Below are 22510 nucleotides of genomic sequence, written 5' to 3' on the forward strand. Positions count from 1 at the left end.
TTTAGTACACTACTATCATTTTTTCCAAAACAAATTCAAAAAAAAAGTATAACATAAATCGGACGGAGAAAGTATTGTATTTGTTATAGTATATAACCAAAGGTTACGATGGGATAGTAGATACCCCTCCATTTTCAACTAAAGGGCTTCAGGTTGGGGCGCTTATAATATAGTTGTCTTTGCCCCGAAGTGAGACTTCTCGATATGAACCCAAATTATTCTACCTCAAAACGAATACCGAAAACCAAATGAAAACGACATACTAACTTAAGCAAACTGTCAACACATTGATTCATTAAAATTTAAGGAATTAATTTCAGAAAATTGAAAACATATCATAATCCCAAAAGAACCATAAAAAGAAATACTAAAGCAAAACATCGATTTGTCTCTAGCACCAACAGTTTTTGTTGCTATGAAACTGTCACTTAAATATACTAACTATTGAACTAAATATGTTTTGCTCATCTTCATAAGGACATGAAAAGGTACAATGTAATCCCACAAGTGAAGTCTCGAAAGGATAAGATGTACGCACACCAAATCCAAAAAAGAAATAATCGCCCTTACGTTGCTGCAAAAATGTAACAGCAAAATGTATAGTCAAGTTTACATTTGACATCTAATAATTCATAAATTCAATGTTTGAAACGAAATTAAAAAACCAAAGAATTACCTCAGTAGTAGGTCTGGCCAAACTCCCCATCAACCTTGGGTCAGCATAGCCTGCGTGAATCGTTTTTAAATTTAGAAAAAGAAAGAAAGAGAGGATGTGATGGGACATTATGAAGTTGAGATACGCCACCCTCCACAGATTAGTAAATTTCTACGCTTTTAGTGTACTTTTTTTGTCAAAGTGTTTCCGAAAAAAGTTCTCCTAGTAAGTAACAATGTATTTGGCTAATCAATATGAAAAGCACTTTCCTCAGTATTAGAGAAGCAATTTGTGTTCGGCCAAACTTTCAAAAGTGAATCCTACTCAAAAACACTATCTTTCTCCTAGAAGTTTGGCCAAACACCTCAATTCTATAGAATAAGCACTTTTGGCTTCCACAAGCTTGGCCAAACAAGTTATAAGTCGGTCATTTGCAAAAAGATATTTAGGATTTAAATACATCCAGTTGGATGGTACAAAGGCTAGGATTAGATATATTCTCAAGTACAAGGAGAATACATGCAAAAATGCATAACTTTAAATTCTTGCCATCAAACTATAGTTCGGCTGATCTATCACTTTCATCTTTAAAAAAATTGATTCTAAGCATTGGTGAGTTTCAATGAACAACGAAATATGATAATACTTGTTAGTTATAAAATGTATGCGCAAATGAGAACCTACAATGAGCAAACCAATACATTGCAGCACTCATATTCTTTATATAGATGATGAAAAAGAAACTTGCCTTGAAGGGTATTTGATCAAATCATTGCAAATAGTCCTCCTTCTCCATGCCCTGATTAAAACCATCATCGAAGTTGACACCCACCTCATCTTCATTGTTTCGCTACATACATTGTGATGATGTGCAAAGTAAATATTATAAAAAGGATCATCCACCAAATAGTTATGAGGATCAATTATGAGCTTCAACAAGCATATTCAACTCCGAAAAAAATTTAAGTTGCATTAATTTTGTGACGTAATATCTAGATCTCTAAATTCAAATTCATTCCCTACTAGCTTTCTTGGTCTTCCTTTGGGTGCAAAATTAAAATCCCCTGGAGTTTGGAATGGTGTCAAAGAAAAGGTTGAAAGGAGATTGACAACTTGGCAATTACAGTCCATGGTAGCATTCCCACATACTTCATGTCACTATACCCTATGCCTAGTTCAGTGTTGAAGCAGATAGACAAACTAAGGAGGAATATCTTATGGGAGGATAATTGTCAGACTCACAAGTTTTTCATTGGTAAAGTAGGTCCAAGTCACTCAGCCAAAATCACAAGGGGGTCTTGGTATAAGAAATTTGAGTCTACACAACAAGAGCATGCTAATGAAATGGTTATGGAGATATGGTCATGAAGATACAACAGTATGGAGGATGGTATGATGCCAAGTTTGGAACCCACAGTCATTGGTGTTCTAAAACAGACTTAGGAACTCATGGAGTTGGCCTATGGAAACATTTTTATTTTTTTTAGAAATAAAAAAGTAGTAACCTATGAAAACATAGCAGTCACCCTCAAGCAGGCTTTTTCAAGAATATCTCCTATAAAGTGGCAATGGATCTCAAACAAAATTCTGGAAGGATAAATGGCTTGGTAACAATGCTCTTAAAGACTCTTATCCTGGATTATTCCTGATAGCAACCAATAAAGACCTAGAGTCAGATGTCATACAGAGATCAATAATTCTTGGAGCCCTCTATTCAGAAGGAACCTTTTTGATAGGTAAATCAATGACCTCCTCACATTGTTAGCCACTCTGAAACACTACACAATTGTACAGCAGCGAGACAGAATGGTATGGAGGGACTGGATAAATGGGCAGTTCACAGTCAAGGACAACTACAATATCATGTGCTCTCAAAATGGTATGCTTGACAAGTGGCCTTGGAAGCATGTCTGGAAGATCAAAACACCTCCAAAGGTCACCTGCTTCATCTGGATTGGTTTAAATGAAGCAGCTCTAACACAGGACAATCTTAATATAGGAAAAATTGCCTTAGTCAATAGATGCTATATGTGCCTATAGGATTCAGCAAGTGTCAATCATCTGCATTTACCTTGCACATTTGCAGCAGATATCTGGAACTTTTTTCTGTCTATTTTCGGGCTACAGTGGGCCCTTCCACATTCTACCAATGATGTTTTCACAAGTTGGACTTTTTGGAGGGTTGACAAATCCATCAAGAAGATCTGGAGAAGAATTCAGCAGTAATTTTTTGGTGTGTCTAGCATGGAAGGAACCGCAGGTGCTTTGATTCGATTTCAACTCCAACTCACTTTGATTCGATTTCAATCCAACTCACTCATTGAAATCAAGATGTCTAGTTCATTTGTTCAGTTGGTACTATAACTCTCCTGTAATTAGTATTGATAGTTTTTTTGACTTTGTAAGCTCCTTGATTTTAGTTTGGACTTTATTGTACTGGAGCTAACCATCTTTTGTACCTTTTTTCTCACATAGCATCTTTCTTCATTTAAAAAAAAAATGATCTCTACATTATTCTTAAATCGTTCCATAATTACTTTCAAATTGAGAGAAGATCAAGTTCAACCTCGAAAAAACATGAATTATCAGACAATAAGGAAGAGTATAGGTTTTACTTTTGATTGCATAATTGCAAAGCATAAAGAAAAATGCTCAAGAAATGTATACCTGATGAGGTTGAGCATTCCCTTGATTCATGAAAGAAGCACTAAGATCATCAATGCCCTGTGATCCTTGCGTAGCATTAACGTTGTGAAAGACAGAATAGTTACGAACTGGATCGAGCACAGCATCAACTTCTTTCCCCCTGCAAACATCATTAACAAATACAGATATAGCTTAAAGCTAAGATTAATGCCTGAAGAAGTGGTTATTAGGTGGAACCATACGTACTTATTCTTAAGATGTTGTAGACTGCCTGTCAGATAACCTGTTGAAGAGTGAATCAATGAGGTGGGGATCCTAGACTGCACTCTAAAATTCTCTTGATGAAATTGGCTATATTTACCAAGCGTTCCAGATGCAATGGTCGATTGATTCGCCCTACTGGTTAAGTTTATGTCAGGAACTTGGATTCTACAGCTTGCATCAGTACCTCGTCGCAAGGACATACGATATTTCTGCAAAGTTAGAACAAATTGCTTGATATGAATAGAGGAATTGATGATTAGGAGAGAACAAATTAAAAACGCTAAGTTTTAGTAATGATGATTTAGAGTCAGCAATTCTGTCATCAGCAAACCAAGTTGCTAAAGTAAGGAAGCAGTTTATAGAAGTACAAAGTCAAAGACAAATGCAAGACAGGAATCATCAGGAACTTCTGGAACATGAAAAGAACTTGAGGAAGCAATAATTATAAGGTTTTATAAAGGTTTTCTTGGATCAGCAGCTACCAGTATACCTGCAATTCAACCCAATGTCATAAAAGAGGGACACATTTTGAATAGTAAATTAGCAATTGAAACTGATTTGTCCTATCAACAGAGAGGAGTTCTCCAAACACTAAGTGGAATAGAAGACATAAAAGCCCCAGGACATGATGGATTTAATGCCTTACTCTTCAAAAAGACATGGTCTATAATTGGAGAACCAATCAAGATGCAGTACAGGAGTTTTTCAGAAGACAGAAACTTTACAAACTGTGGATTGTACAAGTGTGAAACTCGTACAAAAAGTAAAGAAATCCAACCAATGTAAAAGAATTCGGACCTGTATCCTGTTGCACTATCCTATACAAAATTATACTGAAGTTAATGCCTACTACACTACAGGAAGTCATGCCTCAGAGAGCATAATACTAAGTCATGAGCTGATCAAAAGTTATGAAAGAAAAGGGATGTCTCCAAGAAGCATGGTCAAGGTTGATATGCAGAAGGCATATGATTCAGTGGAGCAGGAATTTATGACGCAGGTTCTCACGGCCCTGAACTTTCCTGAGAAGTTCATATGGTGGATAAAGGAATGTCCTACAACAGTCTCCCATTCAATCACTATCAATTGAGAGTTGAAAAGGGCTTTCCAAGCAAAGAACGGGTTGAGATCACGGAATGTCTTACAACAGTCTTGAAAGGCAGCATTTATTTTAGTTCTATGTTTCTCAGACTCTTCAAAAATGTCGATGGGTGTGTGTCAGATCCTCCAAAACTAGAGCATTCTTGGAGGATACGACAATATTTTGGAGAGTCCGAGCCACACAGCTTTATTTGGCAAGAAAGGAATTTGAGAGTCATCCAACAGAAGCAGATGAACCCTGAGGTGATCACTAGGTTGATAATACAAGAATCCATCAATGGAATAGCTATGAAGCCAAAGCTAGCAGGAAGAATCCATCAATAAAGAGTGTTATGTTGTCATTATATAAAAATCATAGTGAGATTCTAAAGACGAAAACTAATTGATGAGTAATATTGCATATAGGTAGTCAAGAATATCCCAATAATTAAAGTAAAACAATTACAAAAATCTGAGGTATCTTATTCTATAAGAGTGTGCACTAGTTCAAGCAAAGTTATACAGAAATCAAACATTACTTCAACTATTTAATATGTGAAACCATACCAATAACAGTTAAACATATGTATTTAGAAGTAGACCTGCCAATGACTGGAGACATTATCTTTAGTTAATCCAGGGACTTTCATGTGATCAAGAATCTTTTTTGGCGCAGCTTCTGCATGAAAATTCAGGTAACAAATTATTGGCAATTTAACATTCCCTTCTGTTTGACATCTCGGAAAAACTCTTTTTAATAATGTGAATACGCTAGCAACAACAACTTACTGTCAAACCCAATGTTTCTTATGGCTTCCAGGAATTTGTTGTGAAGTGACTCTGTCCATATAATCTGAGACTTTGTTGGTAAGGTAAAATTAACACTGTTATCTTTGCCCTGTTTCCCCTGTTTCATTGCAGATTTCCCAGGGACAGCTCTTTTACCTTTCTTCTCCTGCAATGTTGTATACATCCCTTGATCTCTTAGATCATCTACTGATACACCCTTTAGTCCTTTCAAGATTGTACCTTCCTTGTTGTCAGCTGACATAGCTGACATTTAGGACATAAGCTTAAATCATAAACTTGTCTTTAACGAACAATGAATAGAATACTGAACAGAGAAAAAAAATCGGAAAAAAAAGAAGAAGAAACCAACTCACATAAAACAGGTAGTTCAAATACTTGGGTTATCACTTGTTGAAGTTCAAAGGCATTCATATCAGGCTTGTGCACATCGGTGACAACAAGATCAAAAGAGTCGCCTTTGATCTGAAGTGTAGACAAAGCATCCATTGGATGTTTGACAGTCACAACTGGAGAAAAACCAAAATAGTTATCGATTAGATGTATTATGAAGGGAGATGACCAATACTCCATATAGAAACATTTTAAATCCAAATACCAATATCCTAAGCTATGTTGCTTATAAGCTTTGACATTAGGATTAATAGCCAAATCAAGGGAACTACTTTCCATACATATGCTTATGTAAGATCTTTTTTTTTTGAACAGGTAACATTTTTGTGTATTAATAACAAACTACACAAAGGGTGTGTAGTCCCCCATATTTACATCCTGATGAGCAAAAAAAAAAAAATAAGCTCTTCGTCCTTAATCTTCTCATAAGGAATCTAGGACCTCATAAATTGATTCTAACTCTTCCATTAAGCTATGTTTAAACCAAAAAAGAAAAGCCCTAAGCATTTCATCTTTAGTTTTTGTATACTAACGGCTTTGTCTTCAAATCAAACTTGGTTTCTTTCTCCCCACACAGTCCACCAAATGCAAGCTGGGACAAAATTCCATCTCTCTTTCTGATTGGAGGGATTGGTATCACTGTTCCAGCATTTCAGTACCTCAGATACTCTTCCCAGCATAGTCCAGCTAATGCCCCTCAAGTTAATGTAAGATCTATTATTGTGGTTATAGTAAAGGTAATTCCATAAATACAGATACACTTAATGCTCTTATCAGATTCATTAAATTATTTTTTCAGCTTCTCGTGGTTCTTGTAAAAAAATTATTTACGACAAACCGGAAAGCTAAAAAGAAATGCTGATTTGATAATTATCACAATATCATAAGTTAAGTAGTAATTAGTTAAGTGGGGGAGTTTGAGAAGGGTGGGCAAGGCCTATGTTGATGATCTAAGAACATTTCAATCAATCTATTGATAAACTCCTATACGTTTTTGACTAACAATAAAAAGGAATGAAAGCAGCTATTTTCAAAAGGTGGTCTGTTGTTGTGATTCCTCTTCATTGTTCATCAAGTCAAACACACATCGGATCCAAAGAAGATCTAACAAAGTAAAGTGGAACCTAAAATTAATCGTGCCATTTCTTGTTCCTAAAAAGCAAGTACAAACAATTTTGGTACATTCGATAGGTAATTTGAATTCATACATCATGCTACTTAAAGATCTAAAGTTTAGCACTTCCAACTCTAGGATATATCAAATTAGGGGAAGAAAAAAGCAATCATTGCATGCCAGAATCCACACCAAATTAGGAAATGAAAAAAGAAGACGACAAAGACATCGCCAAAGATTTGGTACAAGTACCTTGGTAATTACATTGACTGAGTATTATAGCAACAGCCGGAAGACAAGTGGCATCATCATCCACCAGCAAAATTTTATTTTCAACATATTCGGGAGACTTGACTTCCATTGATAAGCAAAGGTTGTCTCTGCGGCAAAGATTGTACTAGTGAAGACCTATTAGGTCAAACTGAATAATGATAATCGCCGCAGGTGATGTAGATGGTTTTGTTCAAAGCAAGAAAGGGAAAAATATATAGATGTTCACCCTTGGACCGAAAAAGAAATATTCCCCTTTCCCACTAGTACATTCAAGTGTGAATGCATTTGCAAGAAAATCAACAAAATATAATTTTATTATAAGTTTTGGTATTTTTTAGATTTTTCTTTTTTACCATCGTTTTCAAACCACCATTATTTACTACCTATTATTTATTTATTTATTTTAAAAACGTGGTGTCCAGGCCAACTTCCGTGCACCTCTACTACTTATTGTTATTGACACCTATTCATATTCTTTCTCTTTCAGTTTTAGATTTTTTAAACTGCTTTCCTTAACAGGGTTGTAAAAGCTATAACATCAATGTAAAAGACCTGGCTGGCTAGGTATTCCAATTTATACAAACTTTTTTGGTAAGGCTTTAAATTGGCTAGTTGATTATGGTTTCCAATTTATAGTCATTTGCTTGATAAGGCTTTAATTTTGTTTTTAAAATTGGTACTATTGTATTCCTCAGCATTAAGGGTACACTGGGTATGGTGTTATTGATGTTGTTGAATGAACTTAATTTTATCTTCAACGTATCTCCCATTTCTCTTTTTCCATACTGTCCACCATATGCCAAAAGGTATTATCCTCCATTTTTTCTGACTTTTGCTTCCCCTTCTTATAATCCAATAGCTCGTTAGGTCTGCAATGTGTTCAGACATTGTCCACTGTATCCTATGAGGCTAAAGAACATACTCCATAACTGTGCAGCAACTCTGCAATGCAGGAATAGGCGACTATTAGTCTCATCAGTCTCCTTGCACAAAAAACAGCTGGTTACTACTGACATCCCCTTCGTCTGCAACACTTCATGAGTGAGGCAAGCCTTCTTTGCCACTAACCAAGTGAAGCATTTCACTTTTTTTTTTTTATAAAGGTAACTTGTATTATAAACAAAGGAATACTCCAGGAGTAGTTCAGTAATACTTACAAAACAGAAATCACAGAAGTGTAAAGACTAGCCTCCTATGAACTCAAAAGCAGTCTAAAATGCTGGGAGTATCCTCTTCTTGAGGATATTCATGTTTACACCACAAATAGAAAAGAACCAAACAATTCATCTTCATATTCTGAAAAGAACAATTCATGTTCATTTTCATGTTCAGTAATACTTACAAAACAGTAATCACAGAAGTGTAAAAACCAGCCTCCTGTGACTCAAAAGCAATCTAAAATGCTGGGAGTATCCTCTTCTTGAGGATATTCATGTTTACACCAAATATAGAAAAGAACCAAAATATTCATCTTCATATTCTGAAAGAAACAATTCTTGTTTTCAAAACATCTCTGGTTCCTTTTTAGCCAAATAGTCCACCATATGCAAGTTGGGACAATCTTCCATCTCTCTGTGCCCTGGCTGATTTCCATCCTTGTTCCAACAAGCTAAAGCTTCCTTTGTATTCCTTGCATAATTCAGCTAATGCCCCTAAGGTTGATGAAGATCTGCCAAAGTTTCATAGTTTCTCTACAATGTAGAAAGAGATGGTTTATTGTGCCTGCCTCTCATTCACAAAAAGAACATCTAGAGCACAATTGGAAACCTCTTTTCATGAGGTTATCCTGAGTAAGTGCAGCCTTCTTGGCCAGAAGTAAGGTAAAACAGGCTACCCTGAATGGACCCTTAACATTCCATATCATCTTCCATGGCCAAACTCCTTGTTGTGAGTCTGATCTCAGAGAATTCCCGTAGGGTGACCCAACTTAAAATCTCCCTTGTTAGTTGATTTTTACAGGTCCCTGTCCCACACAGCTTTCCTCCCAGAACAAGGTCTTCCTTCCATCACTCACCTTGATCTTTCAGTCATTTATCAATTTTGGCCAAAAATTCCTAATTGATCTCCACACACAAGTACCATATGGTTGTGAAACTGCGTTGTTGATCCACCAGTTCTCCATGCCATATCTTGTCTTGATTGTCCCCTTCAATAGAGATTTTTCTTGAGAAGCAAACATCCACAGCCATTTCATCTGCAGGCTTCTATTCTGAACCTTCAGATTTCTTGTCCCCAATCCCCTTTCTTACTTGCTGGCTATGACTTGCTCCCATTTAACCAATTGGATCTTGTGGTTGTTTGGATCACAGTTACCTTGCCATAGAAAGTTTCTTCTAATGGCATCCATTCTGTCTCTTACATTAGCTGGCATAGGAAATAAGGACATCATGTAGGTAGGTAAAGCATCTAAGACACTGTATGTGTACTTCTACCCTCCTCAAACCCCACTTGTGGCATTACACTTGGTATATTGTTTCTGTAGTCTAATGTACATTAGCAACCTAACTATTATGATTATTTTATGTCTCCTGCACTGATTCAAACTACATATATATTCAATCTTTAAAGGAAATATTCAAACTAAGTTAGAAGACAAGTAACATAAAATTTTGGGAATTTTAGCAGAGATTGTGCTACAATCGGGAGGAACTTCACCCTACAATATGTATTATTACTTCTCCTTGTTACAATAACACATAAAACAAGAAGGTTCATTAAAATATTTCGGTAGAGTTCACTATATATACAGTGTATCCTTAAGACACAATATATAACATATTAAACAACCAGGTAACATATCGAACAACACATCTAAATCATAAATTAAACAATGAAATTTGTAACCGAAAGTATAAACTTACATATATCGTCTCCATGCAGGGCTCCACCTGTACTTCTGAAAGTGCAATAGGCATTGCAAACCAAACTTCTAAGCTAAAGTCAACAAACCCACCATCTGAGAAAACAATGTTGACAAATAAGACATTAACAGATTTTCATTACTACAGTTTTGCATTGACAAATAAGACATTAACAGATTTTCATTACTACAGTTTTGCATCTTTAGACAGCTATAATGAATCAGATTACATCACAACAGTTTATTAAATTTGCATTTCGTCAACCCACCTCAGCAATGCAACTTTATTGAGATGAACACCAAAATTTCTTTATTCAAACATTGATACTCAATCTGATATGTGTCAACCAACCATTATAGAAAGCTCATCTTGTTTGAATCCTATGCAATACTGAAACTAGAACAAGAATCTTCCAATAATAATATTGACCAAACTTACATAATATTGACAAAACATAAGTATATTGTAAATGTATCAATGTTATTCTTAACTTCAATCAATTAAGAGAAAAGGAGATAAAAAGGAAAAGGATCAACTGTAGGGGGAAGGGAGACTTATTAGCTAGTGGCAACCACAATAGAGGAATGGTGAACGGCAATGTTGATGGGGACAGGGGGAAAGGGTCGTTAGATTCCCTCAACTAAATGGAGAAAACTCTAGCAAAAATCACTCACAAGTACAAATATTTTCCTTTCTTAGAAGTTGAGCTCCCAACGACCATCCTACCAAAAAGTATTAAACTATGAATAACCTTCTGACAGTCAGGTCTTCAACTAAAATTAATTCGACTGACGGAAGTCCTAAAAATCTTTTATTTTTCATGAATTTTGATGGACATATTCCAACAAACAGAGAAGGAACTATCCTCCAAAACTTCTTTCTACAAAATGGCACAAACGATCTTTGATGGATTGCGATGACCTGTCTGTCGAAAAAACAAATGACATTAGAAATTAAGAAAATTAAAATTTTTGACGACTTTTAGTTGATGTATCTGTCGATGCCTTGACAGCTACTTGTTCCATCAAAGGTCATCAAAAATCGACCAATTTCTTGAAGTGTATAATCTCAAGGCATAAACTGTCGTATGAACAGCATTTTTTGAGCTGAGATGATACAACTAGACCAACAGGTGGTGTGAAGGACTGCCAGACCATTGTTAAGGGTCACACGGTATAACCATCGACCATAAAATCCAGTCAATCACAATCTAACAGAGCCCAACATCTAATCAATCACGTTTTTTCTTTGAAAGAACCTAACTGGAGCAGGATATCCTGCAATGCAGATCTCTACAACAACAACATACCTAGTGAAATCCCACAAATAGGGTCTGGGGAGGGTAGAGTATGCAAACCTTACCACTACCTCATGGAGATAGACAGGCTGTTTCCGAAGCAATGCAGATCTCTCTAGTAACCAAATCACCATCTATGGGATATCTTGCATTTAAATTTGCAGCTAAAGATTACTTGGATAACTTGCTGTAGAATTGTAGATTCACTCTAATAGTGAAGTTCTAATGGATGAAACCTTAATTTTGGTGCAATTAGAAAATGTTGTTACACATCCCACTTAGAGGTCGCTTGGTATGAGGGATAAGGGATAATAATCCTGGGATAAAATGCAGGATTATTTTATCCTGCGTTTGATTAGGGGTATTAGTTAGTCCCGGCATTATCCCACCACCTGTACTACAATGATGGGCTAAGTTATCTCATATATATAGACGTGAGAAGGTGGGAATACATGAAGCAATCAGACACCACAAAAGCAACTGGGCTATAAAAGGAAAAATCCAAAGAAATGATGGATTACATGGTTAGCAGTGTAAATATAATCATCTCTTGAGATCAAGAGAAACTGGTGGGGATTATACCACAAGCAAGATGCTTATAATAGTTTTCAATGAAGGGGAAGCCAATTGGATGTCATTGTTTCCGCAAGATGAGATTTACAGTTTTCATATATGAAATAATTTCAGCGTCCCAGCTTACAACATCCTTTGCACGCGTAGCTCAATGCTTCTCTAATTTTTTTTAAAATAAAATAACTCAACAAGTTGACGAATCGGCTTCGAGTAGATAGATCACATAAACTGGCTTGATTGACAGTGTAAGGAGTGCTGTAGCACAATGCACTGAATTGAGAGAGGGGCAGATAATATGGAAATGACATTATCAAAATTTGACTGTGGTACCATGTAAAAAGAATATAAGCATCAAACCCAAATCTCATTGCAAAATCTCTACACATATGATGTGGAGATAAATACTGACAATATCTCGTCTTAGATCACCTTCAGAGAGAATCAATTCTACAAATTAAACATCTAAAACAAAACTAACACCTTCTTAAAAAGAATATAAGCATCAAAACAAACAGGAGGCAATGTCGATAAAATCCTTGTTAAAACAATAATGACACTAACACCTTCTTAGGATGGTTGTTAACTATCATTTCATAATGTATTGTATTGTATTGTATTTTCTTGATGAATACAATATTGTATCATACGAATAAGATTACAATATTACAAGGAAAAAGTACGATATGGAGTAAAACTATTACAAAAGGGTAAAACCTTTTAGTTTTATGTGGCACGGTTCGGATTTCGAGGGTCCAACCTTTTAATTTTGACAGTGAATTTAGACATGGAATATTTAAGTTTTTTTAAAATAAAATTTACGTATTTGGAAACCACATAAGAAATAGGAGAAAAAATAAGGTAACAACAACAACATACCCAGTGAAATCCACAAGTGGGGTCTGAGTAGGGTAGAATGTACGCAAACCTTACCACTAATTCGTGGAGGTAGAGAGATTGTTTTCGAAAGACCCTCGGCTCGAGTACAACAAATCAGATTAAGTATGAAAAGGAAAAATAACAGTGAAGAAAATATAGCAACTACTACGGAAATAATAACAACAAAAAAGCAAGGGTGGAATTTTAGTTATGTGGGACAAAAGATCATGGAAAGGGGAGATTGTGGAAAATGGGAACCAATCGATTACTTGTAAATTGTGTGGAGTGACACAAGAACTAACTTGGTTTCTCGCAGCAGGATATGCAGCTTGTGATAGAAATGAAAGGAGGGAGTTGTGGGAAGAATTAGGAGCTATGAAGAGTCTATGTGAAGGGCCCTGGGTAGTATGTGGGGATTTTAATACTACTAGGTTTCCATCCGAGAAAACCAACTGTGTTAGGCTTTCTGGAGACATGATGGATCTGTCAAGATGTATCAATGCATTGGAGTTGATAGATCCCCCTTTATTTGGGGGATCATACACTTGGAGAGGAGAGGCAAACCATAGGAATGCCTCCAGGATTGACAGATTTCTCTATTCATTCCCATGGGATGAAATGTTCCTTCAAGTTAGGCAATGTACCCTGCCTAGCTTGGGTTCTAACCATAACCCCATCATCTTGACATGTGGGAATGAGACCTTCAGGAGATCTTATTTCAAGTTTGAAAAGTGGTGGCTTAATATAGAAGGTTTCAAAAGTAAAGTACATGAATGGTGGAGCTCTTTTGAACTGACAGGTAGACCGGATTACAAACTAGCTACTAAGTTGAGGCTGCTTAAAATAAAACTTAAGGAATGGAGCAGAGAGAATAGGGGGAACTGGAAGACAAGAAAAGAGCAAATTTTGAGCCAGATAGGGGAGGACATGGAAGCCATTCAAGAGTCTAGACCTCTTACTGATGATGAACAACTACTAAAGATACATCTGGCTATGGAATATGAGGAGGCGGCCAAAAATGAAGAAATATTTTGAAGACACAGGTCCAGAATTCAGTGGATCAAGAATGGAGATAAAAATACAAAGTACTTCCACAGAATGGCTACAGTTCACAAGAGAATCAATACCATTGAGTCATTAATGATCAATGGAGAGTTTATCTTCTGAGCCGGTGGAAATCAAGAGTTCCATTGTGTATTTTTACCACCATCTGTATAAGGAGGCAGAACACTGGAGACCCTCACTAAATATTCTTAATGTACAGGGAATAACAATGGAGGAACAGAACTGGTTATCTAGAGAATTCAGTGAAGATGAGGTGCTAGAAGGGATAAGAATGTGTGCTTGTGATAAAGCACCTGCGCCTGATGGGTACACCATGACCTTTTTTCAGGCATTCTGGGAAACAATAAAGGAAGATCTGATGCAGATCTTCTAAAACTTTCATTGCCATCAAAGTTTTGAGAAGAGTTTCAATGCCACTTTTGTGGCTTTAATTCCAAAGAAAGTGGGGGCAAATGATCTAAGAGACTTCAGACCAACCCGTCTCATCACTGGGGTTTATAAAATAATTGCCAAAGTGTTGGCAGAAAGGCTGAAGAAGGTGATAGACAAGCTAGTCAACAAAAATCAAATGCTTTCATTAAAGGGAGACAAATAATGGATGTTGCTCTAATTGCTAGTGAATGTATTGATACTAGGATTAGAGGAGATGTGCCAGGGGTAATGTGCAAACTGGATATTGAAAAAGCCTATGAACATCGTAACTGGGACTTCCTGCTCAACACTCTTAGACAAATGGGGTTTGGCCCTAAATGATTCAAGTGGATTGAGTTTTGTACTAAAACAACCTGTAGGTTTTTTTCCTGCTGAAAGAGGACTAAGACAAGGGGACCCTCTGTCCCCTTTTTTGTTTATCATTGCTATGGAAGGGTTGGACAGTTTGATGAGGAGAGCTTCTCTAAACAACTGGATTAGGGGTTTCAGAATCAAAAACAGGACTAATGAAGTGATGGATATGACTCATTTATTGTATGCTGATGACACAATAATATTTTGTGAACCAGAGCAGGAACAACTTTGTCACATCAGAATTATTCTGGTAATATTTGAGGCATGCTCCAGACTAAAGGTGAATTGGAGAAAAAGTAGCATTTTTCCTATTAAAGAGGTCCAACAGATTCAAGCTTGGGCCAATATTTTGAAGTGCAAGATAGAGAGGTTGCCTACAGTTTATCTAGGTTTACCACTAGGTGCTAAACACAAAGCAGTTAGCATCTGGGATGGTATATTAGAAAAATCAGAGAAGAGACTGGCATTTTGGAAATCCCAATATTTATCCTTGGGGAGGAAGAGTCACTTTGATCAATTCTGTCCTTGACTCTTTGCCAACATATGTGATGTCACTTTTCCCTATTCCCAGCAAGGTAGTCAAAGCAATAGACTGATTGAGGAGAAATTTCCTTTGGCAAGGTAACAAGACTGAGAAGAGCTTCAACTTAGTTAAATGGATGGTAGTTCAGCAAAGCAACAGATATGGGGGTTTGGGAGTAAGAAACTTAAAGCTACACAACAACAGCTTACTTACCAAATGGTTATGGAGCTACAACTTGGAAGATCAAACTCTATGGAAGGAAGTCATTCAACACAAGTATGGTCAGGAAGGTCAATGGTGTTCAGAGGAAGTGACAGATACATATGGGGTGGGAGTATGGAGAACTATAAGAACCCTATGGCTGGCTTTCAAAGACAATGTAAGGATAAAGGTTGGCAGTGGGAATAAGGCTTTGTTTTGGAAGGAAGACTAGACTGGTCGAGGGTCCTTGAAAAATCTATTTCCTAGGCTTTTTTCTATTTGTCTAAATCCTGACAGCAAAATACAAGAGGTTTGGTCTCCACAAGGATGGAATTTGATTTTTAGGAGATTTCTTAATGACTGGGAAATAGGGTGGGTATCAGATATGCTAGTTGTGATTGGAGACTTTCCTAGCACAAATCTGAAAACAGATAAATTGTTGTGGAGGCATCATACTAATGGTCAATTCTCTGTGAATAGAATGTATAAGAGGGATCTAGCCACAACTACTGGGAAAAAATCAGGGCCATGGAGTGCTATCTGGAAGAGTGTAGCCCCTACTAAGGTGAAGTGTTTCAGTTGGTTGGTAGCAAGGAGAGCTTGCCTAACACATAATGCACTTCGAAAGAGGGAAAATTATTGCCTCAAGATGTTATCTTTGCAAAGAGGCTCTAGAAACCAATAATCACTTGTTCCTACTGCAAAGTAACAACACAAAGTATGGGCTCTATTCATCAGTTTAGCTAGTCTTAATTGGATCATGCCATAACATACAGCAGACCTACTAAGTTGTTGGGTCAGTAGGGGAGGCAGCAAGAGCCAGAAGAGGTGGTGGAGAACAGTACCAGCTTGTATCTGGTGGATCATATGGAAGGAGAGAAATCAGAGAATTTTTGTAGGAAAAGAATGCACTATAGAGAAGATTAAGTATAAAGTAATTACCACTTTAGGTTTTTGGTGTAAAGAAATGAATATAGAAGAAGAAATTCAACTAGTGGATTTCATAGGAACTCTGTAAGTATTCATGTTTTTCTTTTTATTGTTGTTTCTGTATAAGTAACACTTTGGAGGTGGCCAGCATAGCCCTTAATGCTGAGGAATACAAAGTTACCAGTTTAAAAAAAAAAATGAAGCCAATAATCGAAACATCATAAAAATAGATGATGGGTAGAAAGCAAAAGCAAGACACTACAAGAATAAAGTTACTACTGCAACAGACACCACTAAGCCTAAATCTGTCACGCCCCGAGCCTATACCTTGGATGTAGCCGGCACTCGGAAACCATTATTCGTCCCAAGCGAACCATTGGTCTGGCTAACTATAGAACGGATAACTCAATATGACTTACGGAAGTTAAATAGATGAGCATTTAAAACATCCAAAGAAAACATAAAACAATTGACTGAAAATAATTCATATAAATACTGAAAATGTTTTCAAAACATCTGAAAAGACAACGCTAAACTGACTCTCTAACTGTGTTGATGAAGCCTCTACTAAACTGATGGTCGGTGTCGGAACAAGACCTCCGGCTACCTCAAAATGCTAATGTCTACTAAACTGAAATAAGCATAACAAATGAAAAGAGTCTTCCAAAAGCAAGGAGTTCTTACCAAAGTTGATGAATGAGTGATACCAATGGAATGCATGTTGATGATCCTGAACATCTGTATCTGCATCATGAAAAGATGCAGCGTTGAATGATATCAGTACATGAAATCTACGGTATATTAGGCTGAATGAAACAGATAATTGAACCGAACATAACTCAATTGAAGTAGACATAAACATGACATAAAAACTCTTAAAGTTGTACAATAAAATATGCAATAGAAGAAAAATATTTAAAATAAGACAACTTTACTTTACTGGGGAGTTTCTCTAAATAACAAACATTACTATGAGCCTAGCGATGATACGACGTCCTGGCCACATTGCCAGAGCCATCCTATACCTTGTTGGCATATAGGACAACTTTAACTTATGGATCCATCTAATAGGCCTTCTCAAAGGCAAGTGCGGAGTCGCCCGTATTGCAATACGATACAATCCTATCCTACGTTGGCTACGTATTTTCTGGGACTTTGAGTTATATGAACTCTTACCCAAATCGGTTCTCAATATTACTCCCAAAAACATGCAATATCAATAATGCTCATTTAACATCCATGTTGAGGTAATACTCAAAAAGCCCTTTTTAGGGAAACTGATCTTTACTTTACTGAAATGCTTTCTGAAAACCATTCATGCTCTTCTCGCAATAGTACCTCTTTTCTCAATGCAAAATAATACATTTGGAACCATTTATGTTCCTTTAAAACTCATTCTCGATGATAAATGCAAAAATACTTAACTCACTTAAAACTCTGAAAATCATGCATAATGGATCCTAATGCAAAAGCTTCAAAATCAAGTAATGCACTTGAGACACTCAAGCTCCCATAAAGCACTTCTTTTACTGATAGCTTTGAAATACTTGAACTTTACTTTAACTGAAAACAATGCATAATATATAGCAATGTAGAACCTTCAATAACTGAAATAGGGTTCATGTAAAAAATATGCATGAACAACAATCAAGAATTAGAATCATGTAAAGAATCATAAATTCAACGATAAAGATTTGAATTCAATAGCAAACAATAATAGAAACTCAAAATTCAAGAAAATGATTGGGTTAAAACCCTAAGATAAACTCTTACAAACTGAATTTAGATGCAGGGCATGAGGATGAACTTAGTCCAACACTATGAATAGCCTTACTTACCTGGAAAAACAATATTCTTGAAGAACTTGAAGAATACTCTTGAAACCCTAGCTTTTCTCCTCTTGAAACCTTGCTCTAAGTCTTGAGAGTGATTATGGGATGTTACGGTCGAATAGCACTTTTTACCACCTTAATTAGGTGTAAAAAGGTCGAGATTTGGGCTTAGAAAGGGTGGAAAAAGACTAATATAACCCTCAATAAAAATTGGCGGAGCTATCCATAGGCGTCTTTCACAACTCGTGAAGGTGTCCGTGAAAGGAATAGAAATCTAAAACCTGAGGGTCGTCTTCTAGGAAGCCTTTTACGAGTTGTATACCCATCCACAGACTATACAAGTACCTATGAAAAGCGAGGTTTCTTAGTTCTGGGGAAGGGTGGTTCATGGATCAGTCCACGACTCATGAAACCTTCCACGACCCGTGGAGAGGTCCGTGAATCCTCCCTTGGAAATTTCCCAATTTGATCTCAGGTCCACGAATCCTTTCACGGCCCGTGGTTCCTTTCACATTCCGTTAAAGGGTCCGTTAAAAACCCTTTTTTCTGCAACTTCAGTTCTTTTGTTTTTCCAAGATTTGATATGGGCTTAAGAACTTTAGAGGTGTTACAAAACCCTTCAAGAAGCAAGAGAACACTCCCCTACCTACTAACCTTCTACCCTAATCCGCGACCTCCACATCCTCCTATCTAAGTTCATGTCTTCAATAACATGGAGTTGCGTCATATCCAGTGTTGTGAAAAAGCGTTGAAGCGCTCGCTTTAAGCGTGAAGCGAAGCGAGGCGAGGCACTAGCGCTTCAACACCGTGAAGCAAAGCAATTTCAGAAAAGCGTGCGCTTTATGGGAGAAGCGAGAAGCACGCTTTATCTAGAAGCGAGAAAAAAGCTCGCTTTTTTTGAAAAAGCTGCACTAGGGTATTTTTTTTAAAAAAAATCTGTAAAACTTATAATTAATTGTTCCAAGCTGCTGCGACTTCTTCTTCAACTTCGACAGTTCAACCAGGTTAGTTTTCCTTCTTCTGTTCTTCTCTTTCTATTTCTATTTTTATTTTCATTCAGCAGTTCTGTCGTCTGTCCAACTGCTGCGATGTTCTTCTCTTCATCTCTTCTTCTCTTCTTCTTTTTCTATTTTTACGCAACTGCCGTCTGCGAAGAATTATTTTTTTCAAGTTTTATTCAGCAGTTTGGCCTTTTTTTTTTGAAGATAAAGCATATGCTCTGTTTTTTTTCCACATAGTCTGGCTGCTTTATTATTATTTTTTTTAATTTTGCTGCAGCTGCTCTGTTATTGTTTTGACAATTTGACTTGTGTGACTGAATTATTATTCTATTTTTTCTTTGTAGTAAGTTGTATTTTCTTAATGGCACAAAAAAGGAATCCAGCTTAGGCATATAGAATTGCCATGGAAGTAACACAAAAATCAAATGTGTTTTTTGTGATATGACATATAATGACAGAATATTTCGTCACAAGAAGCATCTTATTGGTGGTTATAAGATGTTAAAGTGTGTCCAAAGGTCCCGAATAGTGTGAAGGGAGAAATAAAAGAGTATTTTACGAAAAAAAATGAATTTAAAACTCAAATGAATCCTGAAGCATCCATGGTTAATCTTGTTGATGATGATGAAATGGATGATGAAGTTGAAGTGAATATGCCAATGGGGCATATTTTATTATCTATGCATATTTTATATTTTATATTTTTATAATAAATAGCGTTTTTTCTGAAAAGCACGCTTCGCTTCACGCTTCTCGCTTCTATGAAGCGAGCCCCTGTCGGTTTTTTCCGCTTCTCGCTTCTCAAAACACCGGTCATATCCTGTCTAATAACCTCTCCACATCCTCCTATCTAAGGTCATTCCTTAGTAACATGGATTTGCGCCATATCCTATCTAATAGCCTCTCCCCAGTACTTTATCGACATATCTCTACCTCTCCTCTCGCCTTCTAAGTGGAGCATCTATCACACCAAATGGTAGTTACATAGAATGACAATTTTCATCATTACATAAGGACAGATTTAACAATAATAAACAACAAAATTTTAACTTAACCATCAAAACAAACATTGTAGTGTATAAAGTAAGGATAGGATAAAATGCAATATGTAACAACAAACCAAACAAGTTGTTAGTGGAAGAGGAAAGCGAAGTAAGATCTCAACAAGCTCGAAAGTAATGGAACATACTGAACCCTGCTTCTGCAAAGCTCCACAATCATATCAAATGACCAATCCATAGATAGATGATCGATATCAAACCAAAATTCCACCATTGGTGAAGCCATATTGATCAAAATTCCATATTTGCAGCTCGAGATGGGTTGATAAATTCAGTCGTACGGTGGTAGAGCTGATTGTCCCGTCTCCGGCCTAACCAGGTTTTCCCAAAAATTGTGCACTATACAAAAAGCAAAGAGAAAATGACAAAAATGGCCCTGGGTTTGAGTCTCGTTAGTCATTAGTCATTTGATTGGGAACAAGTTTGGCGGATTAATTATCCCGTGATATCTTAAACTAATTTCGAAATTAGTAGCATAAGAGTTTGTTTGATACGAGAGATAAAGGGATAATAATATTTTATTCTACATTTGGTTAAGGGTATTATTTTAGCCCATCATGTAGGATTATTTTGTCCACTATTTGATTGAGGGTATTAATTATTAGTTATAAATTTATTTATCTCATCATTTATATTATAAAGATGAATAAGTTATCTCATATATATATATATATATATATATATATATATATATCTAAAATAACTAATCTCATGAGATATCTCTATTTATGTGATATCTTTATTTATCTCATCTCCATTACCAAACTACCCTTAAGTCTAGCAAATATTTATCAAACTTGTGTTGTTAGATTTGGTGCGAACTTTGAATTTTTTTTTCTCTTATTTAGAGATATATTCTTTTTTGTAGTTTTTTTTTTGATTTATTTATTTTGTGTAACTTTTTGAGGTATAATTTTATTTTTATATTTATATATATATATTTTAGCGTTAAGCGATAATTTTTTAGAATTTGATGATACTTTCTTGGTGAGTGTGATTAAATTATTTTTTCATAGTTTTCATCAAATTTAGCAAATATAAATTGCTAATGTTAGATAAAAATTAAAAGTGTTAATTTTTGTATACTTGAAGAGCTAAAATTGTTTATTGCATACTTAAGGAACTATTTTAAACCTATCCTCAAACATGTAAGGAATCATTTTTATCATTTCCTCCAAAAGCATATGTAACATAAGATTTGAATAAATGGCAAGGAAACAAATGTCATTGACAAATACACTTCTAACTGTTTTCCTATACCAGATTTTGAACCCCACACATTAAGAAATGGATTCAAAATTTAAAATTTTAATAATTTTAAATTAATAATAATAATAATTGGTTCATAATTATTAAATATTTGGAAATATTTAGTAAATTTCTTATTCTTATTATATATATACAAATTATAAATAAAAAGTACAATGTTAAGTTCCATAAACCAGTATATTGTACTAGTCTAAATCACACTAGTACTTTGCTTTGGACTGATTAAGTACAGTATTTTAACGGCTAGCCTTTCCTAATTACGTGTGGACACAAAAAGTGATATGTCAAAATTAAAAAAATTATATGACATCGTTTGTATTTGAGAGTCAATTTTTAAAAATTAGACGGCAAATTCAAGTATGAAATATATAAGGACTTTGATATAAAACTTCCATATTTAAAATCTACATAAAAAATATTATAAATTGTATTGACAATTCAAAATATTTAAAAAGTGTATAAAATAACCACCAAAAAAGCTTATTTAGTGACTCTTGAAATTTGAATAATGTCAACAAAAATTGGGATGGATCAAATATAAGTTATAAACACCTATGCTCGAAGTTGGCGCTTCTATTATGGATTTGGTCTAACTCTTTAACTTTGATTCGAATTTTGTATTTACATTTGCAAAAAAATCTATAAATATTTACACATTATTGATTTAGAAATCAATGGTCTTAAATGACTAAAATTTCAAACTCACAAACAATAAAAACCTTTTTCACTAAATGCCATCATAATAAATCTGATTACTTATAGTGTATAAATCGCATGTAATAGCATGGAACTATCATTCATCACACAACTTTATCAATAGCATTTGACCGTTGCTACTTATAAATTACATTGGCTAACAATAATTACAAATTATTTGACAGGTATAACTTATAAATTGTGTAGGTGTTATTGTATATTTTAATATTAAAAATTACGATATTAAGTACATAATAGGACATAAAGTATTTATAAAGTTGTGTCATGATCCATTTCAACTCATGTA

General features: G+C 35.5%; 2 protein-coding genes across 5 annotated transcripts; one reads left to right on the plus strand and one right to left on the minus strand.

Annotated features, from left to right (window-relative positions):
• Positions 1-274: 274 nt before the first annotated feature.
• On the minus strand, positions 275-20610 carry LOC129903614 (two-component response regulator ARR10-like). Of its 4 annotated transcripts, XM_055979163.1 has the most exons (13): positions 20367-20610; positions 17029-17088; positions 10094-10188; positions 7212-7356; positions 5809-5961; positions 5435-5698; positions 5248-5324; positions 3663-3774; positions 3548-3584; positions 3323-3461; positions 1404-1505; positions 677-726; positions 275-574 (listed from the first exon to the last, which is right to left on the minus strand). In XM_055979163.1, the coding sequence occupies exons 3-11, from the start codon at positions 10145-10147 to the stop codon at positions 1425-1427; spliced, it is 1062 nt and encodes a 353-aa protein (XP_055835138.1). In that variant the 5' UTR covers positions 10148-10188; positions 17029-17088; positions 20367-20610; the 3' UTR covers positions 275-574; positions 677-726; positions 1404-1424. The 4 variants fall into 4 exon arrangements, with proteins under 4 accessions (XP_055835138.1, XP_055835137.1, XP_055835139.1 ...); XM_055979162.1 differs by having other exon boundaries at positions 3548-3774; positions 20367-20609; XM_055979164.1 differs by lacking the exons at positions 17029-17088; positions 20367-20610 and having other exon boundaries at positions 3548-3774; positions 7212-7339.
• LOC129903773 (uncharacterized) lies at positions 14499-15219 on the plus strand. Its single transcript, XM_055979303.1, has 2 exons — positions 14499-14601; positions 14696-15219. Exons 1-2 carry the CDS (start codon positions 14499-14501, stop codon positions 15217-15219), a joined length of 627 nt encoding a protein of 208 aa, XP_055835278.1.
• Positions 20611-22510: the final 1900 nt, after the last annotated feature.

This window comes from Solanum dulcamara, chromosome 9 (genome assembly GCF_947179165.1).
Source record: "Solanum dulcamara chromosome 9, daSolDulc1.2, whole genome shotgun sequence".
Taxonomy (NCBI): domain Eukaryota; kingdom Viridiplantae; phylum Streptophyta; class Magnoliopsida; order Solanales; family Solanaceae; genus Solanum; species Solanum dulcamara.

Bases quoted from the DNA above. Each gene is read 5' to 3' on its own strand.
- LOC129903614 (XM_055979162.1), bottom strand. From the start codon at position 10,147: ATGCCTATTGCACTTTCAGAAGTACAGGTGGAGCCCTGCATGGAGACG. The intron at 3,462-3,547 runs GTACGTATGGTT...TGATGTTTGCAG, and splicing joins CTACAACATCTTAAGAATAA to GGGGAAAGAAGTTGATGCTG. The intron at 1,506-3,322 runs GTATACATTTCT...CAATGTATGTAG, and splicing joins GGAATGCTCAACCTCATCAG to CGAAACAATGAAGATGAGGT.
- LOC129903773 (XM_055979303.1), top strand. From the start codon at position 14,499: ATGGATGTTGCTCTAATTGCTAGTGAATGTATTGATACTAGGATTAGA. The intron at 14,602-14,695 runs GTAACTGGGACT...AACAACCTGTAG, and splicing joins TGAAAAAGCCTATGAACATC to GTTTTTTTCCTGCTGAAAGA.